This window comes from Euwallacea similis, chromosome 17 (genome assembly GCF_039881205.1).
Source record: "Euwallacea similis isolate ESF13 chromosome 17, ESF131.1, whole genome shotgun sequence".
NCBI lineage: Eukaryota > Metazoa > Arthropoda > Insecta > Coleoptera > Curculionidae > Euwallacea > Euwallacea similis.
Window position 1 is genome coordinate 1,568,840 of NC_089625.1, and position 5,028 is coordinate 1,573,867.

At 29.9% G+C, this 5,028-nt stretch overlaps 1 protein-coding gene across 1 annotated transcript; it reads right to left on the minus strand.

Annotated features, from left to right (window-relative positions):
* Positions 1 to 580: 580 nt before the first annotated feature.
* On the minus strand, positions 581 to 4,446 carry LOC136414247 (ribosome assembly protein METTL17, mitochondrial). Its single transcript, XM_066398151.1, has 10 exons — positions 4,306 to 4,446; positions 4,077 to 4,245; positions 2,747 to 2,960; positions 2,509 to 2,694; positions 2,292 to 2,451; positions 2,074 to 2,217; positions 1,920 to 1,991; positions 1,712 to 1,853; positions 1,438 to 1,573; positions 581 to 734 (listed from the first exon to the last, which is right to left on the minus strand). The coding sequence occupies exons 1-10, from the start codon at positions 4,348 to 4,350 to the stop codon at positions 599 to 601; spliced, it is 1,404 nt and encodes a 467-aa protein (XP_066254248.1). The 5' UTR covers positions 4,351 to 4,446; the 3' UTR covers positions 581 to 598.
* Between the last annotated feature and the right edge of the window lie 582 nt (positions 4,447 to 5,028).

The window sequence follows — 5,028 nt, forward strand, 5'->3', positions numbered from 1 at the left end:
TGACAGTAAATTCTCGTATTTTAATTATCATACATACATATACAAGTTGTTTTTTAATAAGTATCTGATATTTCACACGACGATTCCTCGGGTATTTTTAAGATAAAAAGTTCATATAAGCATGAGTCCGCAAGGCCTCACTTGTCGAGCTACAGAGTATTAAAAATTTATTTTTATTTTTGTTTTTTCTAAGTAATTTTTGAAATAGTATCGAATTTGGACGCAACTTGGTACTTAGGGGTTTTGTAAGATGAAAAACTTAACTTTTATCTTAGTGATGGATCCATGCTTATATGAACTTTTTATTTTAAAAATACCCGAGAAATCGTCCTATGAAAATCAGACACTTTTTAAAAAACACCCTGTAAAATTTGGTACTCCCAAAAGATACAAAATGAACCCATTTCAACCTTCACCAGAGCTTCTGACTTTAAAGATGAATATGGAAATTTTATGAGTTTTTCTTCTATGAAAACGAACTACGTGTCAATCAGGCAAATATTTTGATGGGTGGCCGTTTTTATTTGAATTTAGTAGTTGATGTTTTTCTTCAAGATTTTAATACAAACAATTGACCGTGTTGTAAAATTTATATTCTTCAGTTTTTTTTGTTATCTATATCATTATCACTTTTTGTATGATTATTTTCAGGAACGGCATCAGAATTTTCATCCTCAAAAGTTACAGGTAATAAATCACCCCACTTTGAAGATCTGGCGCAATGATAAGTTGTTCTGAAAGTAAAAAAATAAAACAAAAAAAATGCTTTGTCTACGACTTTTGATCTATAGGCTGGTATTGTTTCGGTGGTTAGGATCCCATTTTACCAATCTTTCTGCCGCATGCTCCTTACCATCTATTTCTAGAGCTGAAGTTCTTATTTAATTTTGAAACATTTTTACGTTTTTGTATAATTTTTTGGTCGTGTATATTTGCAAAAGTAGTAGACAGTAGGACCAATTACATATTGTGATGCTTGTTGGCAGCTTCAGCAGTGCAGAGTATAACCACATTTATTGTGAATCATTATATTCGTACTTCTTTTTTTCCTAGTAATAATTTTGCTATAGGATGAATATTATGGGTTATAAAATAAAATATTTTTGGCTCTCAAAACCAAACAATTTATGTAATTCAAAAGCAAAGTCCGTGTTAGAAAAAAGTGAAATTAATGAAGAAACCAAATGTCAAAATTTTAAAATAGTATTAGCAAGTTAGTCTGCCCAAAAGTACCCTAAAAAGTAATCTTCAAATATAAAGACATGAAAAAATAACAGAGAATCGAAATTACCAGTTTTTTCTGAATGTTTAAAAAGAGGAACTTCAAGCTTTAGAAAACTGATTGTACTGTGCGGCAGAATAGTTCAATACAACTTAGCAATCAGTGCTAAGTTCTATCGCCTTAATCAAGAAAAGAAAACAAAGATGTGTACTTACTTTCCATGTTTCTTTAGTGTTAACGTGGCTTCTCTTAGTTTCCCATTTGCAGTGCACATTCGGCAAATTGTATGTCTTGGTCTGACTAACGGTGCGCGAACTATTCGAGGCCATTTGACATTATTCTCACGATGTCCTACAAATGGTAAAATATATATTTATTTTTAAAAAATGTATTAGGTACATTAAAAATCATTGCAGATTCTAATTTTATTATAAGTTTAAAGGTTCAGAGCCTTTATCAAAATATATGATTTTTTTGTTATTATTTTACCTTTTTTCAATACAACATACGAATATGTCTCAGTTAGAAGTTGAGGATTACTCCCAATTGGCATAGTCCAATAACGTACACTGAAATTGCAAGGAGTTCCGTCATTGGCCAGAAATCGTGGACACATACTGTCGTGTGGACACTGAAATCGGAATGTAAAAGTGAAACCGAAAAATATATATGTATATTGCAGTTTTGCCATGCTTACAGGACTAAAAACATGACTTTTATTTGACTCTTTATCAATTCCTAGTATGAAATCTCTAACTTCGTTGACCACCTAAAAGACATTACTTGTAACTAGATTTATATCTCTAATCAATTTAAATAAAATAATCTTCAGATATTGTGAAGATAGATACCTTAAACCCAGCATTGGTGCCTTGTTCAACAATTATTAAATATTGGTGCGTTTTATTCCATAAATTTAACACAGTCTCTAGCCTACTCTCCGCAGATGGAAGTTCCAATAAAGAATAAGAAGACGCCACCAGATCATATTTGACCTATTCGGTTTTTTGTAGATATAATTAAAAAGATAATTAAATTTAAGAAATGAATTAGGAACACATTGACTTACATTAGTAGCAGGTAAAAATTGCCTATAGAAAGTCCCTTTAACTACATTTCCGGTACCTTTTCCGCCTTGTAACAAAATTTGTGCCAAGTCATTCATATCAGCAGACGGGTCTACGTTAAAATACTCAAAAATATGCTTCTTCCAAAAGGCATTTGCAGCCCTTCAATTATTAACCCAGGTGATTAAAAAGGCTAATGAATCATTCATATAAACTTACCATGTAACTGTTCCTACCCCTGATCCAAAATCAAACAAACTCTTTGGTGTAAATTCTTTATCCCTGTTAACTATTTCGCTAAATATTTTTGTTAATACTGCATATTCTGCAGGTGCTCGCCCTAATAGATATGCTAAAGATGTATAAACGTCGTATTTAATAGGCTTCCAGTTATACACTTTTCTCCTAATAATGAAATTACATGCAGTTTATAAATAAACCTTAGAAGTATCCATACTTTAAAATGTTGTAAAGCTTATCATTTATCATCTTCTCAAATTTTTGCTCATCTTCTTCGTCTTTTAAAATCATATTTTGATGCCTTTGTTCCAGATTGTTCTTTATTTTATTGACTGTTGATTGAAATATATCTTTCTCCATAAGGGGAACGCGCCCTTTCAAATGTCTAGTCAGTTTACTGCCACTTTCCACTACTGCTTTTATAGGATAATCTGTAAATGGTAAATATTTGCATAAGTTTTATTTAGATATTTTTTGTTTTTTTTTACTTAATTATTTTTTGAAAATTTGTGCAGCATTAAAACAAATTAAAAGTTGATCCTTATTAAAAACCTTGGGAATTCATTTAAAAATAATATCTTTTGTTTTAGAATTTAAATCAGGTTATTTAACTTTTAGCATGTAAAAACTATTAGTGGGGTAATTAGTCTATTTTGATAATTAAATATTTTCAATAATCAGCAGCAATGTTTGGGAATGCTTGTATTCACAAGCATGCAAATATTCAAAATCTAACAGTCAGTAGCTAACAGGAATTTGAACTTTGAATTTTAATTTTAATTGTAGGTATTAGATGCAAGGTGTCTCTAAACGTAGTACCATAAATTCAACAACATATTCTAGGTCCCAAAATATGATGAAAACTTCATATAAAAAAGTAGCTTCATTTTTGATATGCAAGGTGAAAGATAGATTTTTGATTATAGTTTTTAATTAATATTTTGTTAACATTTTGAGATTAAGTAATGAAATTTTGTACTTGATTGTAACTTTTTGTGCTCTGTCATGTACAGAAATGTAAAAACATATTTTTTTGTTTCATTTCAATGCCAACTGAGTTTTAAATCTGATGTTTATTTAATGAAACATAGTATCCACTAATTTGATAAATCTCAATTTTCTCACAAGCTGTTAGAGATTTTGACTTTCAACAGGAGTACCATTTTTATGTAAAAATCTTCAAATTTAATATTTTTCCTATGAAATCATCAATAAAATTTTGTACAAAAAAGTTTAAGTACTCTTTAAGTACTCCCCCTATATTACTCATCCTCCCCTGAAAAAATGTGGTAATTTTGTTCTAGAAATTCAGAAAGAGCATAAAAAGTTTCAATCAAATACAAAATTTCATTACTTAATCTCGAAACATTGCGAAAATATGAATTAAAAACCATCATCAGAAACCAATCTTTCACACTTTGTATATCAAAAACAAAACTACTTTTGATATATTTTTATATGAAATTTTCATCGTATTTTGGGACCTAGAATACATGTTGAATTTACGGCACTATGTGTAATAGGTGGTAATGCCATATTTACCATACCTTCAACTGCCTTTAGAACTGCCTTAAGAAAAGTATCTGGAAGTGTAAGAATTTTATTATCCATTCGTCCAGGATGATGTTTTGGTTTATAAGAGTCCAGTGATACATCTTTAATGAAATTGGCATCAGGAACAATTGAAATGTTGCGAAGTGTACAGAACATAAAATTCTGAAAATTCATAGAATTTATTAGTTGGTTTTAAGTAGATTTTTCCAAAATAACACCAACATTTTTTAAACATTGCAAGCATAAATCTTTGGATACAGCCAACATTCTTTAGAGTTTTTCTTCTTTAATTTTGTTTAGTACTTATGACGCTTTAGGTTATTTGAATTAAAAAATTGTTAAACTACAACTGTAGTAGTGAAAATATAATAATTTAAAAAAATTATTCGGAATAGCACTAATATAGCACCTTTTTTGAGGTTATAATCAGAAAAACAAATGCGAGTAATAATTTCAAAGAATTTAACTGATAAAAACCAAGCTTAAGCAGCTGACAATCGTCGTCTACAAATGCTGTAACGGGGAACTACGCATGCGTCTAAGTTGATTGAACGACGTCACTAATCAGCTATTTTTGAAATAGTATAAAGACACAAATGCGCTGTAAAACTGTTCTAATCTTTTACTTACTAAACTAATGAAACAAGTTGTCCATTAGTATAGTTATGACCAATTATCGATATTGCAAACGTCAGTAAAAATGTTATAAATGGCGCCCGTGTAGCATTTCATAGTTTGTAGAGATACAAGTTTTTTTTTCAGAATATATTTTTGATGTTCAAAGGCTCATAATATCAGAATGCATACAAATATCGAAATTGTTCCTTGCAACAATATCAAGTCTGTAAATCTAAAATGCAAAATTTATTATTCCCGGTTTAGTGAATTAAATATTCTTGCGTTCACAAATATTGTAGCGTTATGCGCTGTTGCCTTTCTGCTTCA